General features: G+C 43.7%; 7 protein-coding genes across 7 annotated transcripts; 5 read left to right on the forward strand and 2 right to left on the reverse strand.

Annotated features, from left to right (window-relative positions):
• Positions 1-213: 213 nt before the first annotated feature.
• On the forward strand, positions 214-1,186 carry HO133_006929 (uncharacterized protein; the record flags this gene model as incomplete). Its single annotated transcript, XM_037297825.1, has 3 exons — positions 214-481; positions 545-781; positions 831-1,186. 3 exons carry the CDS (start codon positions 214-216, stop codon positions 1,184-1,186), a joined length of 861 nt encoding a protein of 286 aa, XP_037146848.1.
• Positions 1,187-2,429: 1,243 nt separating this feature from the next.
• Positions 2,430-3,328, forward strand: HO133_006930 (uncharacterized protein; the record flags this gene model as incomplete). The annotated part of the gene is given in 3 exon segments (XM_037297826.1): positions 2,430-2,723; positions 2,741-2,873; positions 2,931-3,328. The coding sequence occupies 3 exon segments, from the start codon at positions 2,430-2,432 to the stop codon at positions 3,326-3,328; spliced, it is 825 nt and encodes a 274-aa protein (XP_037146849.1).
• Positions 3,329-6,057: 2,729 nt separating this feature from the next.
• Positions 6,058-7,549, forward strand: HO133_006931 (uncharacterized protein; the record flags this gene model as incomplete). Its single annotated transcript, XM_037297827.1, has 2 exons — positions 6,058-6,671; positions 7,372-7,549. The coding sequence occupies 2 exons, from the start codon at positions 6,058-6,060 to the stop codon at positions 7,547-7,549; spliced, it is 792 nt and encodes a 263-aa protein (XP_037146850.1).
• A 1,477-nt stretch (positions 7,550-9,026) lies between these two features.
• On the reverse strand, positions 9,027-10,329 carry HO133_006932 (uncharacterized protein; the record flags this gene model as incomplete). The annotated part of the gene is made up of 2 exons (XM_037297828.1): positions 9,027-9,096; positions 9,164-10,329. The coding sequence occupies 2 exons, from the start codon at positions 10,327-10,329 to the stop codon at positions 9,027-9,029; spliced, it is 1,236 nt and encodes a 411-aa protein (XP_037146851.1).
• A 1,895-nt stretch (positions 10,330-12,224) lies between these two features.
• HO133_006933 (uncharacterized protein) lies at positions 12,225-12,709 on the forward strand (the record flags this gene model as incomplete). The annotated part of the gene is made up of 3 exons (XM_037297829.1): positions 12,225-12,380; positions 12,429-12,491; positions 12,551-12,709. The coding sequence occupies 3 exons, from the start codon at positions 12,225-12,227 to the stop codon at positions 12,707-12,709; spliced, it is 378 nt and encodes a 125-aa protein (XP_037146852.1).
• Positions 12,710-14,713: 2,004 nt separating this feature from the next.
• HO133_006934 (uncharacterized protein) lies at positions 14,714-15,287 on the forward strand (the record flags this gene model as incomplete). The annotated part of the gene is made up of 2 exons (XM_037297830.1): positions 14,714-14,855; positions 15,100-15,287. The coding sequence occupies 2 exons, from the start codon at positions 14,714-14,716 to the stop codon at positions 15,285-15,287; spliced, it is 330 nt and encodes a 109-aa protein (XP_037146853.1).
• A 1,241-nt stretch (positions 15,288-16,528) lies between these two features.
• On the reverse strand, positions 16,529-16,960 carry HO133_006935 (uncharacterized protein; the record flags this gene model as incomplete). The annotated part of the gene is made up of 3 exons (XM_037297831.1): positions 16,529-16,535; positions 16,608-16,769; positions 16,890-16,960. The coding sequence occupies 3 exons, from the start codon at positions 16,958-16,960 to the stop codon at positions 16,529-16,531; spliced, it is 240 nt and encodes a 79-aa protein (XP_037146854.1).
• Between the last annotated feature and the right edge of the window lie 5,849 nt (positions 16,961-22,809).

Here is a 22,809-nt window from a genome sequence, read left to right on the forward strand (position 1 = left end):
CAAGATGACAGGACCAAGTCCTTGGCATGTATTGAGTCAGATCGCGCCGCTAATGAAGGTTTCAGAAACAAGCGACAAACGACTAGGTGCCCGCTTCAAGCCGCTTGCCGACACCCTCCTGTTGAGCGCATGTCTTCAGCTCTTCCATTTAGTAGACCAAGTTTGCACATGACGATGGTCATAGCTCCGATCGGTTCATCAAACTACTACAACATGTCGCTCTTACTACCATCAAACTTCTCACTTGCAACCAACGCGTCAGCGTATCATGGAGGTCTTTCCGTTTTCCCAGCTCCAATTGCGCCTGATGTTGTCCGCTGCTCCAGTTTCCTCTCGGAAGAGCGCCCGCTCGACGGAGATAAATGTCGAAGTACTTGGGATCTCTTACCTCGTGGCAGCAACCAGTCCCCATGGTTTACCAATCCCGAGTCGAGTCCCGCAGGGAAATTCCAATCGCAACTTCCAATTAAAAGAGGCGATGGTTAGTTAAGGTCCGTTGTAATTGACTTGAAGACCCAGATACTGATAGAGATCATTCTCGTAGAAAAGTGTAGCATCAAAGTGTCTGCATCGGGAAAACCCACGGAAGAGGTTAACTTTGCGGTCTACATTTCCGGCAATACTATTCGCGATATGGTGGGACGGATTATCGAGGAGTGTGTTGGAGCCAGAGAAGAATCACAACAGACACCATGGGGAGGTGTTGGGACCAGGTCTATTCGGCAGACCCTCGACTGGATAGTGCAGCCGGGCACTGGGTTCCCAGAAAGTCTAGACATACGTAATTTTTCCGGCGCCGCTCTCTCGTAATCTCACACTGACCGAGATAGCAACGAGAACGACCTTCATTACGGCCATGGTGTATTCAAACGAACGGCTCACTGACTACGAACCGGGCGCCCAGAGTAAGGTGATCTCAAGAGTGCTCTTAGATTGGATAGATGCCGCTGCCGGTAGGCTGCCTCATGGCTCGCCATTCTGGGGGGTCCTCGCCAACAGGTTCTTTTATGTCTGGAAGGCGAACGAGGATCAGGAGAGTGGTCAGGGAGGCAAAGGTGAGTTTCCGCATTGGTGGGATGATGTGCAAGTTCCACCAAATTTAGAGCGCGGACGCGCAAATGGAACAAAAGGAGCTGGTGGTGCAGTCAGGAGTACTCTGAGGGACCTCAGAAAGACGCTCTTGTGATCGGGAAGAAGCTGTCGGGCATCTAGTCTACGATGATTGCAACTTTGTCGCTCAAAGTTGTGGAGGCAAGGCTTAAGCTCATAGTTGAATCTACTGAGACATCGCATAGCGCTTGTGGTCCTTTGCGGTTTTCCTCCTGTATCCTGTGCCTTTACCAATGTCAGCAGTCTTCGCATCCTGCGCTAAACGTATTTAAGAACAGCATTTGACTGGGCGAGTTTCATGTTGCTTCATACAGCTTAAAACCTGTTTGGTTTTGAAGTGTCACCAGAAAAGAAACGCGCGGTTGATGCCGAATCGTTTACTTTCGCCACCTGCGGCCGCCGGCGCCTCCTCATTTCAGCTATTTATACCAAAGTCATCCCACACATGTTTGATGCCTAGTATGTCTCACTGGCTTGAGCTGGCAAGGAAATTCGGCTATTGAGATGGTGGCCTAGACATTCTTATTGGACTCCGACTACAATCAGATCACCATTTGCCCATGGTCTTCTCACGGGCCGACGCTCGGGAGTGCAGCTTCCTTGCGCAAAGCAGAGCAAAAGAGACAAGTTGATGGTAGGGCGAGACAGGCTGAAGAAATTGTCCAATGTCAACTGGCTGGAGTAATATTATTTTAAGATAACTTAAAACTGTCTCCGTGACCACACGGTACCACAGCCACTGGTTTCCACTGCAGGTACGCAGACTTCTCAGTTTCGAAGTTGCCTCGACAACCCAGCCACCTCCGAATTGCTGAACTTGCGACGGAGACTGCGCATTGATGGTATCAGTACGTGTTGGACTGTAGCCTCGGCTGTTATACTCGGAGTGTGTCCGACCATTGAGTGTCAATTGCAATGATAGGCAAGCTTTGATCAAGCTGCGCTTTTCAGTGCCTCTTGTACTGCCCGTCGATGGTTTCAGTATGTGTCGGACTGCAATCTCCAGCTGTGATACTCAAAGTGTATAGAACGATGGAGTGTTATTGGGAATGACTGGCAGGCTTGTTCGAGGCCACGTTTGAGCACCCTTCGCCGTTAGCGGTGCCTAATCCTGCTACACGGTGTGAAAGGAAAGCGCACTTGCGCTGTTCCCGTATAAAGCTCTCCATCCATGCTGCTTTACTTGGATTCAGCATTTCTTTTCTCCCTCGTCTCGCACATGATCCATTGTGTTCCTCTAGCCACTCAACTTGGTCCGCTCTCTCTCTACTACAAACCTCCGCCGTCAGTCGGGATCCGTTCCTTCTCCAAAAGAGGATATGCGTGCCACATTCATCGGGTTGGCGGGCTCTCTGGTTCCGCTGGCGCTGACGCAACGTCTTGACAAACCTCCGCTTGAGACCGGTTTGGACTATCTTCAGAAGGGACTTCTGGAGTATTTGGGCCCAGTGAAGAGCTCATACAAAAAGTGGACCCCTGGCTGGATCCCTTCCGACTGCAAGACCATGACGGTGAACGCCAACCTGTCTGTGGCTCACGTGGAGACTTTCAGCGTTCAATACGAAGATGTAGGTACCAGTGTCAACGTCGCGTTCTCCGAGATCAGCAATCAGGTTATTAATGGTGACAGTGTCCCAACGATCCTTGGCTTCTGTGCCGGCACATAGACAGCCCCGATCCTCTCGAAAATATGATCGACCTCTTCGGCCGCGTTCCAGTGCGAGCGCGTCAGTGGGTCCGCCACATAGTCAACCTACCTGATCGTAAACCTTTCCCCCCCAACCTCTCTTTGTATCTGGCTAAGCTAACTCATCTCGCAGCTACCAACTTTACTAGCGCCTACAACTGGGCCGGCAACATTGCAATGTTCGAAAGCATCAACCGCGACCTGACCCTCTTCATCCACGAAACCGGCCACTCCCTCGACCTTCTCGGCGCTTACCCTGACAATCCCCTCTCTACCTCCAGACATTGGCACGCGCAATACGCAAAGGACTCCCACGTGCCGGATCCTTATTCGCAGAGTAACATATATGAAGACCTCGCGCAGAACACCGTCGTGGCGGCTTACGATTTGAACGTTCCCGGTGGAATCGGCGTCGTCGAGCCTAAGTGGCGTGATGTGTTGCATCAGTTTGATACGATCGAGGTAGAGCAGAGGAAGGCGGGGGGATTTGCTGGTGAGAGGGGGAGTGTGCACGAAGCGTTTGAACAATAGTGAGGTGGTGAGGGTTGGTGGAAGTTCGAGGGTCATGGCACGTGGGTCTGAGGGGCCGCCAAATGTGGCGTTATCCGATGCTGTGGGTGTTATTGAGCGGGTTGAGTTTGATACGAGTAAGGACTGTCGGCTAGGCTCCTAAGTTTAGGGGGGTTTACTTCTGTTATTCATGCCAGATCATGCGAGCGGTCTTAATTGTAGATAAAGGTGCAGCATATGTTCATCATTAGTCCTCTAATTTTGCAGCATTGAGAGGTTAAAGACATTTTCTCGTTAGGGCGACCCAGCGACAGAGACACTTAAAGGTGCCGCTGCCTAGGCTAACGAAGACTAGGTTCTTCTCTGCTATTATCAGTCACAACTTTCCAAATGCTGAAGAGAGAATTATTTCTCTGGTTGATTACCAACGTGAATGTTTTGCCCGGCTTATTTCTCGTGAGGCGATCTTTGCTCGGGACCTTTCCTTTCTCGTAGATGTCATGTTCTGCAGATGTGGAACAACAGTAGACCGTTCCGCTTCGAATTTCGAAATTCTGGCTAGTAATGAACGATATTAATCACGGGCCTTGGTCTGAACATGACGAGAGAGGAAAATCGGGGTTGACATTGAATGTTGCAATTAAATCCGCCAGCAGGGAGGCGTTGGGTAACGACGCCAGGTATCTTACAACTCACATTTACTCACACTCACTCTATTGTACATTATTGAGCTCTCGCTGCTACTATCAATCACATCATTGCTAGCACTATCCCGCCTACGCCATTGTTGAAGATGTGGGACTGATGGTAGATGACGTTGACGAGGTTGAAATAGAATTGTTGGTCGTATCGATGAACACACCGCCTGCGATGGCGGGAGGAGAGACTGTGCTGGCGTTTGTGGCAGCGTTTTTGTAGGCTGCCAGGGTATTGTTACCCGGCCTTTGCCCTTGCAGTCAGAGTTGTGCGTGCAGCGTAGGAAGCGCTCGTCTTTGCACGCCGTAGGAGCGACCTCGAGGTTACATGTTCTGCTGAGTGCCGAAACCTCGGCAACGGAAACACCAATTTCCGCGACTGCTCTTCTTGCGACGAGAGGGGCTCTTCCAGCATGGCAATCTCGGCTATCCTGCCATAAGTGTGCTGTGCCTCTCCCTCACTAGCCCCCAGTCAAGCTGTGGCGACAATTTCCGCGACTGCCTTGGCAATTGCACTAGTACGAACTACGCAGAATATCCAATACCTAGCTGCCAGTCGCACTTCGATAGTTATATATTTCATGTGATAAGTCAAATTCCCTTCATTGTGAGTCCTCGATTCGTGCTCATGAAAGGGAGGTTCGCAATTCTTTTTAGCAAGTACACTGAAGGGCAAGTACAAGAGTAACCCGCATATACCATTTGTGTCGGCGATTTTGGCAAGATGATTTTGCTCGTAGAGCTGTATAATCCAACATTGTACCAAATGTGTCTACAACTTTCTATACTCGGATGCTTCGGGAGGTTTTATGAATAGTTGTTGCAACTCTGGGGCGCCCTTGCCATATTCAACCTTACAATCCTAACGACAATTGTTCAAGCAACTTGATGTCTTGGAACACGAAGGAAGAAAAATCAGTAGAAGACCATCTCATCCAATCTAGAGCTATCTTCTCATGGTATCTCGATCACTACATACGTACCCGTTGAGGCGCAGCACACCACGAATCAGCATCGGAATCGGCGCCTTCCCCCTTCCGCCATGGGCAACAAGCGCCTAAGAGTATCTGGGATGCAGCATGCAGTTTGCCCTAAAACCTAACAGCGATCTCACCAAATGCACGTACTAGTCGTGCATTGGATAAGTCAATCACAAGGTCCGTTTCCGAGCACATATAAGCCATAATTCCATCCTCTGTTGTCGGCGTTTCTAGATCAGTACCATCTTCTCGACTCCGCGGAGAAACGATCTCTGCCGAGTATCTCCATTTCTTCTGGTTCTTGGGCCATCACCGCAACAGATTCGGACTGGTAACAGGCGTCCAGTGGTTTGAAACGGTATAGCGCACCATTAGTCTGAACTTTTTCTAGTCTCAAGGTCCGCGAGGCATTGTGAGGTTACACTTCAAAGGCCCAGGACAGACTACGGACTCTATAGCTTCAGTCTGGACTAGTCTGAGGCTTCAGACTGAAATTCAAACCAACGGGCGCCTTGGTCTCGGCGATGCTCAGGGTTTCGCGACCGAGATGACCATTGGTTCAGACATCTAGCCTGGAGGCCTGGCCTGGTGCAGATGCCGGACTCGACCATTTTTGAGCTGACACCAAAACAATTAGTGGTTTTTGACGTGGAGCTTAGCTCCTCCTTTCTTCACCATATCATGGGCTGGAAATGTTGTCCGACACTATCGAGGTCTGTAGGAAGTGCTGCTGTTTCACCACTTCTACGAAACTACCGTCAGGACCGACATGTGGAGATTCAACCTCTCATATTTGTTAGTGCAGCCTTACCTCTTATTGAACGTCATCTACCAAGGTCCACAGCGTCATGAATTTGTAGTATACTGTCTTCTAATTAATATCGTTCCGTTCTGCTGGACCTAAATGGCTATAAAAAATGGACTCCCCATCCAACACGTACTTTCAAGAGTAACAGCGCGACAATCCTGCTCAAAGATTTTCTTCTGCAAAACGAAATTCCCCACAGTCCTCTTGGTGTCATGCATGGCCCTGATTGAATTTACGACCGGTGCTCCAAGCACAAACCCTACTCGTATGTCCACCACTCAGTTTAAGGCCTCGATCAGCTCGTCCGAAACCGCCACTAGCATACCGAAGACAACAACAATACCAACGACCGTCTTCACCAAAATATCATCCACCTCGACCAAAACCTCATCGGCCAGCTCGAAAGCAATCACCTACGATATCGACGTAAGCTATATGTCCCATTCATCAGATTTCCTAGAGTGCTCTCTTCAATACTCCGCCCAGTTTGACGACAGAATCATCAAGCCTGCCCTGACTCTCCTCAACCCCCTCGGCATTGAAGTCAACATTTTCTTAAACCCCTGGGCCGTAGACAATCAACCTCCCACGGTCGGCGTGCCAGCACACTCCCAGCTGAACCCCATCGTGACAGCTTTCGAACAACAAGCGACCAACGGTACACCCTCTCTTACGATCCTCTATCCGGACTCAAACCTCAAGTCCTTCGACCTCCACTCCTTCTACTTCGGCTATTTGGCAAACACTAGCGCTACGGCCGTCGATGTGGCGCTGCAGTGTACGATCGCTGTCGCGGGATTCAGAGAAGGGCAGGAGGTGACGGTGGCGGGTTATACCTTCACGCTGCCGACGGTCGCGGTGGATGTCCCTATGATTCAGAGGTGCTGCCGGGGAGTTTTCTGGAATCGCAGAATGTGACTATCATACAGGATGATCCCACTTCCAAGGTGCTATGCTGTATGCGCCTGCCCAATGTTGACGCGCAATCTCGGTTGGCGCCTCCGAGCACCAGAAATGGGTTTACCTTCAGGTCTCTTCCACCTCCGTGCCACCTCCGTTCCACATCATGTGGTATAGGGGTAGTGCCCATCGTGGAAATCAACAAACACCTTACATCACCGTGATAATCAAATAAAGATTTAAACGGGCGCAGATGTTTTGACAGAACATATTTTTCGCCACAGTGGGGACTGTGGGCTGATGGGTCGCAAATCGGATCTCAGAGTGGACACGTGTTAGTAGCAATCTCTAAGTATACGCGTTCTACAGACAGCAAGAGACTCTTCATCAGAGGGTAACCAGTCGTCGCCAATTGAACGGACGCAGACCTTTCGCTAAGAAAACCCAGCTTTCACCTTGGTTGCGCCTTCTTGGCTAGAGTGACATCGCAAATCGCCTATATCAAGATCATCCTTATACGAATTGCGACGTTCATTACATCGTGCAACGCTATCTCTACCCACATACATTGAAATACTTCCCCAGCTCTTCCCCAGCTCTTTGAAGGTTCAGTACATCTTGCGGCACTGCGATGTATTCTCTTCCTCTAGGATTCTATGGGCTGACCTTGGTAGCTTCCAGTGCGACACCGTATCTCAATTTCTCTCCCAATCAGAATGGCTCCTTCAGTCTCCGGAATCTCACAACGTTGGAGTCTAGTCCTGAAATCGATCCGCAATTTACCGGCTTAGTGGAGGACACAGGCGAAGACCTCTTCCGACAAATCCACCTATATGAACGGCCTCAAGACACTGGCTAGACTTTCGCAATACCCCTTCGAGGACCATACTCACCAAAGCAGTTGGTCTTGGCCTGGTTGCACAGATGTTACTATCCTATCCCAGGCTACCAGACCTGGCGGAAAGGTGGAGGTTCGCTTCGCAATATGGGGTCTGTATAATGGGGTCAAGCATATGGCGGAACGTAGTTTTACATCTGTCAAGATTCATCTCGCTTGGCACTCAGAAGTGGTTGGATATATCTATATCAGTGGAACAAGGTCTCATCTGCCGGGGATCGTGGGAAGCATCTCAACTGCAAGCCGGATCAGACGCTACAACACGCTGGGGCCATCGTCCTTGTAAACACCACGGTCTTCTGATAACAGCAATCTTTCGCTCGTCAACCCAATCGCTATCAACACCTCCAGCCGAGTAACGGATCCATCCTTCGATATTTTTATTAATCTTGATGGACCCCGCATCACTAAGTACGGCGTCTTCATAACCTTTTACGCCGGCCTAGTAGCTGTAGCTGGGTATCCTCGAGCAGAGGCTATCCCGCAAGTAGTCTCGCTACTCGACTTTCAGTCTGGCACCCTTCTCGAGGTCAAGCGGTATAGTTTTCCTGAAAGAACCGAACATCCCTTGGAACTCCAGGCCGTGATCTACGTGTTGTCGAGGATCCCGAGGTATATGTACAAACAAAGCTCTTTTCGAGAGTGCACCTTCGTGGTAGAGGCGGATGGTTCACCAGTCGGACTGGGAACTTTACGGAAAGGGACAGGTTCAGCATTTGTTGCGATTGCTAGATAGACATTAGAGGTTTGGTTCCGGGATTCCCACCAACGAGGCAGTCAATGGCATTTTTATAGACTTGCCTGGCGGTCACCCCGATGTCGAGGTCCTGGAAGTGTATTACCTCGCATGGTTCAATACTTCATTTTACGGAAAACGCTAAGAAAACACAGCGTGAGGGCTTTCATAACCTTTCTTCGCGACGATTCAAACGTAATCTTTTCGAAAGCGTCAGAGAAGCCGTCAGTCCCACGTCGGAAAAAAGAGCAGTTTACTACTTGATAGCGACAATGTCTGCGTTTGCGGGCATTGCGGAAAGAGCGTTTGAAGACTCTGCTATGAGGCGCTCTCGCAAAGAGCGATAAGCTTAAGTGCATTAGGAGAACATTGACGTGGTAGTCAGCGAGAACGCCACATTGATTACATGACTTCTCTTGGGAAAATGGAGCGTCCATCCATTCTTATCATTGACTCATTCAGCAGTGGTTAAAGACGGTTTCCTGCCCCACAACATTCAATCCACATCAATGACGCATGCCATTCCCATTCCCATTCCATTCAGCATGGCACTGGTGCATATTCGTCTGAAGTGGCGTTTGGGAAAGTGTTGGGATCCAAGAGAATGTTGTCTTGCATTGGGGCACTGCTACAGTGGTTAGCAGTTGTCAAACATGAATAGATTCGAAATTCTGTACACTGCCCGATCCGTGATCTTTGCTGTCAGTGTTCTTCGTATACCGCCTGAAAGTCTGGCTGGTTTGCTACGAATGCGTTCTGATAATCGGCAGTCCTTCGAGGTTGACTAAACAGAGATCAGGAGGAAGACAAAAATGCCATAATTGTCTCTGATGACTTACAGATACTTGACACCGGCGGCACCACAAGGTCTGCCATTGTCTCGGTGATTGCAGTAAGAACACTTCGACGAAGAGAATGGGTTGACAATACATTCTAGGCCATCCAAGGTGCAAGGCTGGCACGGGCTGCTTGATAGTCCTCCGCCTTCGAAGGTCTTGAGTGCTAGACGTGAGTGTTTATTGGCTGTATCGAAGGTCACACCAGTAAGATACCGAGGTCTATCAATAATTCCTGATTCTGGCATATAAGGAATCTCTGTCAAGCCATGGATTCTGGCCTTGTGTACTTGCAGTATGTCTCGACGTGCGAATGTTCCGGGACAGATGTCGCAGAAGAAAGTTTTGTGATCCGTAGACGTGTCCGGGCCTTGCGGAACATAAGACTGAATCAAAAATGGCTTCTGGGAATCAGGGTCTGTTGTATTTGGGACCGGAATCAAGCTTGCATTGTGAGAATTCGCATAATCGACTACCGTACTGGTGAACTGCATGGCATGGAGGTTGGCTTTGGACTCCACAAACTGGCTTCGCTCTTCCGAAGAAGCACCTCTGGGCTTGGTAATTGGCAAGGCATCGATGATGTGGACTGACGCCATGCTGACATTCTTGGGCTTGATGGTCTTGCGTTGTGTTGAGGTTGAATGATTGACTCGTTTCTTGCCACGGCAAGTCTTGTTGTGTCGAGACAAGGAAGAAGCAACTGTAAACTTGTAACCACATTTATCGCAGACAATGCTTCCCGTAGTCCCGCGCGACCTCTTCTTGTAGCCGTCCTTAGTTGAGTATGAAACGAAGCTGATGTTTGTACCGGCTGCAGATGAGGCAGCAGGATCCATGGATGCGGAAGATGAAGGAACTCCATTTTCCAGAGATGACGTGGGCGAAGGGGCTGGAGCAATTCTTCTCAGCGGAGGGACTTCAGATCCAGGATATGGATAGAAGACCTGATTCGGCGGTGCTCGGTTGGAAAATGCCACCGTTTGGTATCCATGAGAATGGTCGTGAGATGGCTCGGGCTCGGCGCGGTCTTTTAGAGCCGGCACGTGATGCAGATTGTACGCGTTGATGGTGTCGAAAGTCGAGTACGGATCGGGATACGCGTTGGGCACGGGTGGATACTCGAAACCGCTTCCTTCTGCTCCGGAGTTCTGCGCGACGTACGCCATTTCCTTGATAGCTCACAGTGTGAGAATCACTTAGCTACTGGACGTTGTTCCGGGCGATTTGTGGCACGCCGATGTTGATGTTGATTGACTAAGAAAGATGCCGCGCAGTAGTGGAAGATATATGTCCTGCCAAGCCACTAGCCTTCAACACATCAACAGGCGACGCGAAGACGTGTTGACCGCTGAAAATGCGATACAGTACGAACTTATCCATGGTATGATTTCAGTGTGGTCTGTCAATGTGTCTTCCTATATCACCGTCTTCAACTTTGATGGAGGACAAATCTGCTGAAGTTGCGGCCATTGAAAATCTCATGTCTTGCTGAACATCTGCAGCAGCTACTCGTTACATCGGTTCGCTTTTTTGCAGATACTAGGGTACAGAAAGTACGGAACCCAGCGTTGTACAAAAGACACATCTTTGTGAGTCGAGCCTCTTGGGCATAACCAAAACCAGCATTGAGTGCTGTGACTTTAGCGTTCCTAGTTCGTAGACCCTGGGGTAACCGAGCACGCTTGAGCAAGATACTTCACTCATGACTTTTAAACACTTTAACTCCGCCCATCACCCAATCACGAATCATCCCAGTAGAACGCAAGACAGCGCAATAAGAGTAGCAATGAATAATCTCTCTCAGATGGCAGATACGGTAGTATGGAGTCTACTGGTTCCTGTATGGCGTCCTGTCTCGTCATCAAATCTTGGCTGGCTGCTGTATTTGTCGAAGTAGAAGGAGCAGATGACAATTTGCGTTTCTTCATACTACAAACAAGTAGTAAAGCAAAAGCAGGGCGAGCAATTCTTGAGGTCAGCTGCAGGAGCTATTGGTAAATTCCACCATCCCTGAGAGTCTCGCGTGTCCGAGCGGAGCTGAAGAAAATATTCACGAGCGCTGTCATGAACAAAAGAGTGAAAATACCCGGCTGGCTATGATGTTTGTGTTGTGATCTAGCATTTTGGCATGGTAGGAAGAGGAATTCTTGCAAATGTGGCAGACAGACCTGAGTCAGTTGAGGCTATAGTTACCTATCCTCCAAGCGTCGCGGAGCTCTACATTATATGGAACAGAGAAAAAGCCCTAGTAGCGCCGCCGCTAGCATAGGCTATCAGTATTGCAACCTTGCCGGCTTTCCTGCGTCTACATGTGGAGATTCCTGTATTGACCAAACATACCCTTGCAGGGAGGTGGGCGCTGGTGCTTCAAGATTGGGTTAAACTTACTGATTCAGGAAATGCGGTGTCTCACAAGTACACTGGGTAGGTGGCTTGAATTGCGGCGGCATTTTGGAAACGTCTCGGTGAACGGCTGCTTGTACAGTATGGATGTCGAAATTGGCTGCCTAGCACTATCGTCGGGATCTCTTCAGTCCTCATTCGAGTCTATCAGGCAATGAGATACTATTATAAATCCGGTGATGGTCAGTAGGATCATGAAGTTTGGAGGTGATGAGAAGATTGGCGCATGAAATGTTATTGATGCCTTGGGTTGGTAGACCCGGCCCTTTGTCCATAGCGTAGAGTGAATAGTCTTTTGACCCGTTGCGAAGCGAAAGATTTTCCCAACCGCTTGTATCATGAGACGAATAGAGGAACCTTCTCGCCACTTGCCATTTCATGATGCTCGAGTAAAGTACCTCTGTAGATCACTAATGCAGAAGCCTTGGCGTACGTCACAATCGCCCTTGACCCTCGTCCTCTCCAACTTTGCAACATGTTCCTGTAATAAACTGAACATATCGTGTCTGCTACTCTGCCACCCTCAAAACATTCAATAGTGAATACAAAACAACATAAAAACCTCGACCGAAATTGGCTACTCATGACATTCCAAGCGTTGCATTTGATTGCTCGTCGCATCAAACAACCCCCCAACTTTCAAGTACACTTCTCTAGCATGGCAGGTATAGTGCAGCCTAGATTTTCAGAAGGCGAGGATGGGAACCGGCTGATGGCAGAGACCGCTGCCCTTCTTGAATCTAAGTGGGCGCTGGACGAGACTCAGCAGGGTCTTGAAAAGACCTTCAACTTCCCCACTTATGCCAAAGCCTTGGTCAGTTGTTCCCTTCATCGTCGTGCTTTTTAGCTCAAACTCGTGCAGGACTTCATACTTCTCATCGGGGTAGGTACCAAACTGTACAATCACCACCCTGACCTTAGGAATGTAAGACTTATCTCAGCTCAATTTACTAGAAATTCAACAGACTTACTACCTCCCCTCAGAGCTACAAATCCGTGTTCTATCACTGGACGACACATAAGCCCCGAGGTCTCTCCTCAAAAGACATTCACATGGCACAGTTGTGTGATGATAAGGCAAATCTCCTAGGACATTCGACTGGGAGCGAGACCTTACAGAAGAGTCCGACTTCGGTTGCGTAAATTTGAGTCGCTACTCTCGAATTGTCTTGGTGATTTTGCGAATACAGTCTGGATGTTATCTAACACAACCCATGGAGACAAATTTAATATCTCAACATCTGAATGCCCTGCCACGATACTGTGTTCGAAGAATAACCCTTCCACTCACGAGATGTCAAATCATCATCCAGAGAAAGCTTCAGGTAACATGTGCAAACAGTCTATGAAAGAGGTCAGTCGCATTCGGATACTGTCTTGCTTTGATGTGTAAGTGTGAACAATCATACTCAAACGTCGGACTGCTTTTCGCCATTCTTGGTTTTTTGAACCCACTTCATCATGTAGCTACGCGTTCCACAGGCTTGCACCACCTGGGTCGGCACAAGATTTCCGACAAGATTGGACCCGGATACGCTGTGCGTTAGGCATTTCCAAAGTCTGGCAGGTGATCAGAAAGCCCCTTCTCGCCCAGCTGCCGCGAACTGAGCAGTAACCCTGAATGGCAACTGCAGTTAGTGGGTTAAAAAAAACCACCAGCTATAGAGACTTGCAGGAAATAGGGTGGAATGGTTAGTTTTGACTGGAATCGAAGTGTTGATGTGGGAAAGGGGCGAGGATGGTCTCTATGGTCGGAAAACTGCTATTCAAAGTCTAGAACCTGCCCCTGAGTATCGCATTGGTTGCACCAATCTCGTAATATTCCTTGGTTCCGCTCTTAACTTGACTAGAGAGTTGCGAGCTGAGGAATGCTTTGGCTTCCGACAGTGCGAAGAAACAAGAGCAAGACCAAGACCAAGGAAACGGAAGATACACATATCGGCAGCACTGCGAGCGAGGCAAAAAGGGTTCAGATCACTGTCGCAATCCATCTCTCAAGACGCCACGGAATAGACCGTTGGGGATTTGCTGATACGAGATACGCCTGGTAAGCGTAGGTTGTGTAAGGCTAATAGCAAAGGACGGAAAAGAACATGTCGATCCTTGTGCTATGCAGAAGATTCCTCAAGCGGTGCGAAGCCAATCGCTTAACAAGCAGGCAGTGCGAGATAACCTGTACTATACATGGCAACCTACTATTGGATGTTTGGTGTTTGTCGGGCGCTAAACACGCACACAAGAACGGAAATACGGGAGCACGGAAGAACGGAAGCGTCGTAAAAGCGATGAAAAGGGCGGCTTGAGATGGGTTTCCTCAAAGGAAAGAAGAGGTGGCGTGGGCCACCCTCTTGGAACGCACTGCCTGGGAGAGAGGGTCAAGGATACTGTAAACGCCGATAAAGCAAGGAACTTTGGCCTCAAGATCAGGACTAATGGGAGGGGACACCGCAAAGTGAAACAGAATTAGCGCCCTTTGCCAAAGTGTTAACCATAAGTTTTGGGCGCGTGAGCAGTAAAGGAACCGATTCCGACCGAAATCTGGACATTTCTCATCTAATCACAACTCACTTCATTGGCTTCCAGCTTTCCAGTCGTCACTTGCTGCGGCGAAGCGTTTTAGAAGGAGCTACCAAATAAAATGAAGAAGAGCCTTCGCCTCAAATGAGGAGTCGGAGACCTTACTCCGATTGGACTTTCCTTTTTCCCCCCACCGAGTAACAGCTCATCCTATTGGCCCTCAAGTTTCTAGGCGTCAACTGAAATGGCAGAAAGTTATAGGATGGGCGACAACACAGTGTGAAACAGATCTGCGCCTTCTGCCAGTCTACCTCTTTTAGTATCTATATCCATTACACCTTCACTGCCATTTCCTAGTTTCTGAACCCAAGAGCATCCATAATCCAACTGCTCCAAAGACCTCATGAACATTACTAGTTTCTCTAAACTTGGACTCTACATCCGTCAACGATACACTACCCTACGCTGCAAGTATGGATCTCTGGCCCACTTCACCCAAACGATATTGCTGACTCTCTTCCGCGGTCTTTCCAATCAGCAAACCATCACTCAAGATGTCTTCCTGTATCCTTAAATCTTACGAGAGCAGCAAATACGATCTCTCTCTTGCTTTACGCACAATTCATCGTGATGACTGGCGACCTAAAGCTCGACATTAGCTCTCCAGTCAGCCGCCAATATGTCGTGGACAAGTTCAACAACGGATTCTTTCAGAAGATCTTAATGCACTACGAGAGCGAGATGGGCGAATCACTCTCTGAGAACTCGCAGTGTATATTGGTGCATACGCGATGGCATGTGGGGTCAAAATTAGGGAACATGACATGGAGGTGCTTCGCTCCGCTCTCAAGCGACTTGAGATGCGGCTGGGGCCAAAGAGGAGATGGAGAAAACTTTGGACCATTACAAGAGCAATGGAAGCGCATGGGACTTTGTTGGCCGTGATTTGAGTAGTACTTAGATACTTCCCCATCTCTTCCCAAATGAAAGTTGCTGATCTTTTTACAATCCAGGAGTCCGCCCCGAACCTGGTCGCATTTTCCCTGAGAAGGAGATGAAGAGAGAGGATGAGAACTTGCAGAACTTCTTAACGCAGCACAATGCATATATGGAGGCCAAGCAGGAGAATGCAGCAAGGGAGAATGGGTCACAGGATGAAGGAGAGATAGACAACGAGATCCAGAATATCCAGCTTGAATCCTGAGGTAGTTCGAAACATGCAATGCGTGCCGATTGTCTTCAATTCTGACATCATTGTCAACTCCAACTCCAGCTGTGATTTTGACTCACCTACAACAGCTCTTAAACCGTCCTTGTTCCTCTATCTATTGTAACCTTTCTGACGAATACGCTACAGCTTCCCGATTACGAATCTTTCCACTTAGATCATCTGCAAGCTCTACTTGGTACGATCTCGACAACTAGTCCCCGGAACCTTATCAGTCATCCCAAGGCGATATCAGGTATTCGTCGCTCGGTGAGCTGAACCAACGACCAAAAAGATCCTTGAAGTCGTGCTCGAAGACGATCTTAATCTTGTGAGAGTCACCAATATTGTGGTTGTAGCCTAGATGAGTGACGGCTCGAGAGGTGTGGAGGCGATGTGGACATTTCCGTCTTCCGCCAATCGCATCGTCCTTCTCGGTCTTTCCTTCCGGGCCTCTCAATAACCCCGATTCGCCAGAATAATCTGTGCGTCCCCTGCATCTCTTCCGTCGACCACTGTCGCTAAACTCCTTTTGAGTATCCGGAGCCTGTCAAATTTGTACTCTAACATTGTTGGGAGGATCTCCGCTTATCTGAGACTTCGCACATCCGTTGCAAGCTTCAAATTGAAATGGTGGACGTGCCTAAATTCCTCTGTTGCAGCCCAGATGCATGTAGTCAGCCTCAACTTTAGTGAGGGAGTACAGGGTCGCAATGGCATTTTTATCGACGCCCACTATAGAAATGCCGCACTCGTTCTGCTGATATCATTTCCTTGACTGAAGAACTGGGCTCTAGAGTTATACATTTTTTCCCTATGAAGTGCTTTCGAGGAGCGTCTACTGCCTTGCGCTACAGGTATAAGTTATTCCTTGACGGAAAAAAAGACAGGAGAAGGGGCGGAGGTTCAGTTTGTCGAGGAGCTCCGGGCACGAGAGAGAACACAGGAGTGTCTTCGGAGACAAAGGAAAAACTCGCAATACATTTACTACGAAGTATGATCTGGAAGACTCACACGAATTAACGATGACACTGTAGCGCGTGGATTGTACTTTGACAAACGGGTCGAAAGTATTGTACGCCGTGAAAAATCGCGTTTTTATTGGCTAGTATTCTGAGGTCTGATGTTGAATAGACTAGAATAAATAATTCCCCCCACAGGCTCCTCTGGGTGATCTCCTGGCCCCAACTGCTACTACTGAGCAATCGCAGACTCCAAGCAGTCCGGTGCGCCGCCAATTAAAGCCTAATCGCCTCACGTCAGCAACACTACACGGAAGCGTAGAGGGGTTTTGGATCAGAATGTAGCGCTACTCACGTCACAGTCTCGGTCACAGTTGGGATGCTAGCAGTGCATATTGAGACAGTAATGACGCTTACTGTCGGAATGGTGATGGTGGCCGTCACAGGGGGAAGAGTGGGGGGCGTAATGGTGACAGGGGCAGCGGTGGGCTCAGTCAAAGTCACGGTCACTGTGGAACTACGGAGAGTTAGCCTTGTTCCTTGATTGCAAGAAGCAAAGATTGAGAGACGTTCAGCGATTCGAGTATGTCTCGAGGCTGAGGGGAGAAAAGGTAATGAAGACTTGAAATGTACTCACGGAAGTGTGACCGCAGCATTGGCTGTGGTGACGCTGAAGGCAGCCAGGATGGAGAGAAGAGTGAACTTCATGTTGAAGAGAGGTCGTTTGATCGAAAAGTGTTCGATGATACTTTTTGGAGATTATATGTAAGTGAAAGTTGTCTGTGTTGCTGTGTAAAGTGAGCGGGTATGATGCTTTTATGTCAGTCTGCGGTTTCCTCATCATTACCTATACATAGAATCTAGACCTGAGTGGTTGAGGGAAAATGAAAAACTGGCGAGCTTCGGACATTACTGTCTTAGACCGGATGTAGTGGATGGTCTCACATCTCAGAGTTCCGGATTCATTTCTGCATGCGGATGCCTGCCGAACAGATCTGGAAGCACCAATCCTACAACTTACCGCTCTTACACATCAGGGATACAAGGGCCTAGACACACATAATGTGGATTCAAGGGTGTGGGAACAGCCCAAAAGAGGACCTATTAAGCTGACAGAGGCGATCACGCTCGGAGATTATGTTAGAAATGTGGGGACGGCATGTGCCTTTCCTGTGGGGAAGTCCCTGAAAAATCGTGCGAGACATCGATTTCGGAGATGCTCGGTGAGTAAGCCGGGTACAGTAAGCAGCCTAAAATGCTGTCCCGAAGTGGGGAGCAACCTAAAAGTCCGTTCTCGAACCTGCGACTTAGAACACGTGGGCCGGGAAAGCTCGGACTCTATAAGGAGGAGTACTCATTAGAGTAGCTGGAGGAATAGACTCATCTAACATGAGGAAAGACTAAACGGTACTCTAAGGTTTCTTGGACACCACTATTACTGATCAATACTAGAAAGAGAAGCAGAGGTTAAGTGTGACAGCTCACCGCTTGGAGATAATGCAACCTCAACAAAGCTGTTCAATCCGTCCGTGTGTCGACTTAGATCTTTGACTAGGTCAAAAGGATCCTTTTTGCGGACCGGGAATGATCAGAGAGCTACAATAAAAGTCTTCATTTGGATGTCAAACCACATATCGGAGAGACTGCCATACCAAGTTGAAGCGCGCATAAGCAGTGAAGCGGCCAAAAGATACCACAATCCAGCATTGTGAAGCCTTAAATGATGATTGCTATGCTTGTGCAGGCAGCGCTTACCCTGGGGTGGATATGCACTGCCAGAGACCGGGCTGCGACCGCCAGTTGCAACCAAAGTAGCCATCCAGGATGAATCTAATTGATCTCAGGTGGCTTTGAATAAACTTGCAGCAGCAGACCTAGAAGATTGTCTTCCCACACTGTCCTTCTGATCACTGAAGGATCGCCGAAAGGGTGTGTGCACATATTTTATTTCTACTCGGGGGGGCGCTTAAATCATCCAGTAGGATGCTGCACTTTCGGACCCGGGCCAGGCTCGTGCAAGTACAGTCTTGGTGAATTAAGGACAGGTAAAAACTGGCGGGCGTCGGTCAACAGGCGGTCTAATCGCGGAAGCTGAAATTCCATGGTGTCGCAGAACACTACTCTGGGTGCAGCTCACGGCTCCTCATGCCATCAAATCACCGTAGCACGGCCTAGACCTGCACGAAAGTCATTGAGGCCGACTCTGAGATGAACTCAGCAGAAGTTTACTTAGTCATATTTCAAGCGGGTGGGTGTGCAGTTATACAAGAAGTGGCGATACTGCAGTCAATGACGAGGCAAGGATTGATGCAACCACGATAACCAACACCTGAACGAAGGCGTGTTACATTTACTGACGTAATGACTAGGAATGCATGAACTTCACTCAGTTTTCGATTCAGCTCGCCTTTGCCAGAATCCTCGGCCGAATCGAAAAGTAGCTTCTACCGGGAAGCACCGATGGGAGAGCACTGACGGATATTAAATTCCTGCGTTGACCAACAGCTGTCAGCCGAATGAGAATGGCCGAGAAATTAGGAGATTTGCCATGATCTTTACCCCCTGCGTCAGCAGAAAAAAAGAGACCAACGGGCTTCTCAATGATTTTGAGGAATGTCAGAAGCACTTGCTTACTTTGCTTAGCAGAGGTCCCACAGTCACTAACAGTGATACTTCTTTCGCCATCCAAGAAGTTCATGTGCGCAGACTCAGGGAGAATCTCGGAGCTGGCTAAGACATTCGCTCAGCAGATACCATCGCGCCAGATTTTTTGAATAACACGCGCTCTGAACTACCCGGCTACCAAAAAGACCACAGTAAACGACGTCACTGCTACCGCTATCTGAAGTGATGTTGCGAGTACCTACAGCAGCCAGCGGTTTCGAAATCGAATATTCAATTACCTATAATTTAGAATTATATACTTAACGACGTTACTTATATATAATATTTAGATAAAAATATAATTAAAGAAGTAAGTATCGATTTTATATAAAGATTATTATTATCTTAATATTATTAATAGATATTTAAATATATATATTAATATTATTATTAAGAATAATTTATACTAGTATAAAAGACTTATTATCTTATTTAAAACTTAGCTCTATAAAAATAAATCTAGATTATAATAGATAGAATATTATTAAATAGATTTTATATTTAATTAAAGCGAAAAGCGTATTATAGTTATTAAAATAAAATAAAATAACTTAATAACTTATTAATTTATTAAATATCTTTATATATATAATAAAGATATATTATTAATATATTTATTTACTTACTTACTATATTTATATTTTTAAAAAAATATATAAATTATATTAATATATATAAAAGAATAAGATAGAATTAAATTAGAAAATCTTAAATTTATATATATAGTTAATTATAAATTCGAGGTTATTACGCCTTTTAGCTAGATCGACTAAGTTATCGCGAATAAATAAATTAGCGTTCGTAACTATTAAAATCTCTTACTCTACTTTTAACCCTTTAATAACTTTACTATTTTCTATTAAAATTTTAAGATTATTTTTTTAAGTTATAGAGCGAATATTGCGCTTTTTAAAAACGTAAAAGTTATAAAATTTAATCTTATAATTATTAAAGGGTAAGGATCTCAAATATCGCTTATCAAAGTTCGATAGCCCTAATTAAAAAACATATGCATATTATTTAATTTTAGAATAACATTTTTATTTTCTATTTAAATTTCGAGATTTTTCTTTTAAATTATAGAACGTGATATAAACTTTTAGATAAGAAAAAAATCTTAAAATTTAATCTTATAGTTCTTTAAAGATAAGGAATTTAAATATCGCTTACTAAAGATCGCTTACTAAAGATCGCTTATTAAATTTACTCGACCTCTCGAATAGCTCTAATTAAAAAAAACGATTATGAATTTAATTTATAGATCTTTACTCGTATATTATCTTATAATAAGAATAATAAGTTTAAATAAATATACTTCTTATATTTTAATATAAGAAAACTCTTATATATATAATATTAATATATAAAATAAAATAAAATAGAACTAAGTTAAAGAATCTTAGTTTTATATATATAATTAATTATAATTTCGAGTTCGCTTAATAGTCGAAAAGATATAATATTTAATATGAAATTTAGATAATTTTCGAGATATTATTTTAAAAGATATAGAATATTTCTAATCTTACTCGATATTTTATATATAAATTATCGTATTTTAAAATTATCTCGTATAGAATAGATTAGCCTCGTTATAGAGCTTTAAGAATTATAAGATTCTATAAATAGATTATAAAGATATAAATTTTTAAAGAAAAGAAGTAAAAGTTAAAAAATTCTAAGTTTAAAATTTTTTATATCTTTTCGACTAGTAAGTTCGCTACGCTTTTTAATTAAATACGAGTTAAGATTTATAAGTTAAATTTATAATTAATATTTCTAATTAAAACTATCGAGTAAGCTTAATAAGTAAACTTTAATAAGCGATAATTAAATTCTTTATCTTTAAATAATTATAAGACTAATTTTTAAAGCTATTAAAATATTAAATTATATAACTTATACTCTATAATTTAAAAAAAAAAAATTAAAAGTTTTTAATAGAAAGTAGAAAAGTTATTTTAAATTTAAATAATATATATTAATTTTTTTATTTAAAGCTTTCGAGTAAATTTAATAAGTCAACTTTAATAAGCGATAATTAAGATCTCTATTATTAAATAATTATAAGATTAATTTTTATAGCTATTAAATTATTAAGTTATATAATTTATACTCTATAATTTAAAAAAAAAATGAAATTTTGATAGAAAATAGTAAAGTTATTTTAAATTTAAATAATATATATTAATTTTTTATTTAGAGCTTTCGAGTAAATTTAATAAGTAAACTTTAATAAGTAATATTTATATTCTATATCTCTAAAGAATTATAATATTAAAAATTAAATTTAAGTTCTTATTAAAATACGTAAGCTACGAGCTATAATTTAAAAGAAAATTAATTTTTTTTAATAGAAAATTATAAAGTTATTAAATAATTAAAAGTAGCGAAAGAATATATTAATAATTACGAACGCTAATTTATTTACTCGCGATATCTAATTAAAAAGCGTAAATCTATTAAATTTAGAATTAATTAATTATATAAATTAAAGATTTTCTAACTTAGCTCTATCTTATTCTTTTATATATATTAATTATAAGTAAATAAATTAACGTTCGTAACTATTAAAGTATTAGAAAAGAAGCTTATAAATTTTAAGTAAGAGAATCTTAGATTATTTAGTCTACGTACGCTTAATATATACTTAGCGAAGTTTTAGCGAAGAAGCTTAAGTAAGTAACCTTCTTTAAGTTTTCTTTACTTTCTTAACAATTAATTTTACTATTAAATCTATATATAAATATTTATATCTTTCTAATTTTATATTACTATATAACTTTAAAATTCTTCGAGTCTAATAATTTTAATTTTTTAATTCTTTTTAGAGATAACGATTTTAAATTAATATAATAACTACGATTAGAGCGTAGTCGTTAAAATAAATCGTTATCGATTAATATAATATTAAATTAAACTTAATATATATAACGAGTAAAGGTCTATGAATTAAATTTATAATTTTTTTTTAAATTAAGACTATCGAGTAAATAGATAAGCGATCTTTAGTAAGCGAACTTTAATAAGCGATATTTGAATTTTCTATACTTTAATAACTATAAGACTAAATTTAAGATTTCTTTTTTTATCTAAAAGCTTATATTTCGTTCTATAATTTAAAATTAAAATTCTAAAATTTTAATAGAAAATAAAAAAGTTATTCTAAAATTAAATAATATATATCTATTTTTTAATTAGAGCTGTTCGACTACTTTAATAAGCGATATTTTTTTAATAATTATAAACGCTAATTTATTTATTCGCGATAACTTAGTCGATTTAATTAAAAAGCGTAGTAACTTTAAATTTATAATTAACTATATATATAAATTTAAGATTTTTAAACTTAGCTCTATCTTATTCTTTTATTAATATAAAGAGTAATATTAAAAGTTCTATATATACGCTAAATCTCTTAGTATACTTAGCAAATATTCTAAATATTTTAAATATTCTTAATATTACTACTTTTTACTTAATAGCGACGTTAATATTATATATATAAGATATATATATATAAAGTAGATATATATAAAGTATATACGCGTTATAGTAACGTTATAGTTATATATAAAGAGTATATTTATTAAATTACGACGTTAATACTAAACGTACTAGTTTATAAGAAAAGAGAGAGAATCTTAAGACTTTATATTATATATAAAGTTTTTAATATAGCTATAAGAAGTAATTCTCTCTATATTCTCTATATAAAGATATTTATAAATAAAGCTTAAACTATTAATTATAATAATAATATTAGATTTTAGATACTTGCTTTAACCGAAGCTAGCATTATAACTAAAATTATTACTACTATTATCGAGATCTTTTACTTTACTATTAGTCGTCTATAGAAATAAGTTTATAATAGAGAATTTAATCTTAAT

The sequence above is a fragment of the Letharia lupina genome (genome assembly GCF_014066315.1).
Source record: "Letharia lupina isolate WasteWater1 chromosome Unknown contig_29, whole genome shotgun sequence".
Taxonomy (NCBI): domain Eukaryota; kingdom Fungi; phylum Ascomycota; class Lecanoromycetes; order Lecanorales; family Parmeliaceae; genus Letharia; species Letharia lupina.